Raw genomic sequence first — 1,251 nt, 5'->3', positions numbered from 1 at the left:
AACAAGATCAAAATTTGTAATTAAAAATATCTTCTGATCATAGTCAACAAGACAATGGCTCCTCCAAATCAATTACTCTTAGTTTTAGTTATTTTCTTATCTATCTTTTCGCTTTCTTCTTTGCCAACAAGTGCAATTATTCCAAAGGCTAATGTTTCCCTTCCGATACCTTCATCACAACTAGTAGAAAAATTATGCAATAGCAAGGCAATTGAAAATCGTAGGTTTTGCCTGAAAGCACTTTCCACACCCAAAGTTATTGCTGCAAAGCATACAACCCAACTAGGAACCCTCATTATGAAATTAGGGACAGCAAATGCCAAAGCAACGTTGAATGTATATAATGAAATAATTAAGAAACCCGGTTCTCCTCAAGCTTTAAATGCTCTTAATTGTTGCGTTGAGGCTTACAAATATGCAATCTTATCATTTGAAATTGTATCTTCAGAATTGGTTGAAGATCCCCAAACCGCAAACTATGATGTAGCTGTTATAGGTTCTGAAATTGCTAATTGTGAAAAGGAACTGATTAATGCAAAGGTTCAAGCACCTCGACTCCTTACTGGGAATCGATTTATGAAATATTATGTCTCAATGGGATATGAGATAACATCAACTCTCGAGCTTGAAAATCAAAATGAGTACTAGGTAAAAAATTAAGAGAATATGTACAGATAATAATATGTGAATTTTTTATCTTGATTGATACAATATAATATTGATGGCACAGGCGTGTTACCATTGTTGCTGCTGTTGAAACTATGAATTACTTTAAATAATCATTGTAAAAAAAAATTTCATATTCCATTAAGTTAATGAATTCTTAATATTCCAATCGTTAGCTATTCAAATTGGACTCAGAATCTGACCGAACCGAAATAATATCAACCTTCTTACCTCTTCCATTTATGACATTTTTGCAAAAATCTGTAATGATTACACCTATTGTTCTAGGATGAGATTTTCGTAGGAAAGATCTGGTAGTATTTACCGTCTCCCAGCCTACATGTGTCCTACTCCATTTCGCTTTATTTCTTTCCTTAATTGCCTTCTCCTTAATTCCTTATTTTAATTCCATGCATCCAGAACTACTAGTGAACTTTTCCTTAATATCAAAAGACCAAACCACGGAATCATTACCTCTTAATTGACAAAGCCTTATCTTTTGAAAATTACTTTATTCAACTTCAAGAAAGAATAATGACTCATTGGTAAAGAAAATATGGGTAGAAAAAGATAATTTAAATTGAC

At 32.5% G+C, this 1,251-nt stretch overlaps 1 protein-coding gene across 1 annotated transcript; it reads left to right on the top strand.

Annotated features, from left to right (window-relative positions):
- The first annotated feature begins 54 nt into the window (after window positions 1–54).
- On the top strand, window positions 55–648 carry LOC107915288 (uncharacterized). Its single transcript, XM_016844459.1, has one exon. The coding sequence runs from the start codon at window positions 55–57 to the stop codon at window positions 646–648; it is 594 nt and encodes a 197-aa protein (XP_016699948.1).
- The last annotated feature ends 603 nt before the right edge of the window (window positions 649–1,251 follow it).

Source organism: Gossypium hirsutum, chromosome D05 (genome assembly GCF_007990345.1).
Source record: "Gossypium hirsutum isolate 1008001.06 chromosome D05, Gossypium_hirsutum_v2.1, whole genome shotgun sequence".
In the NCBI taxonomy this organism is placed as follows: domain Eukaryota; kingdom Viridiplantae; phylum Streptophyta; class Magnoliopsida; order Malvales; family Malvaceae; genus Gossypium; species Gossypium hirsutum.
This window is presented reverse-complemented; position numbering and strand designations above follow the sequence as displayed.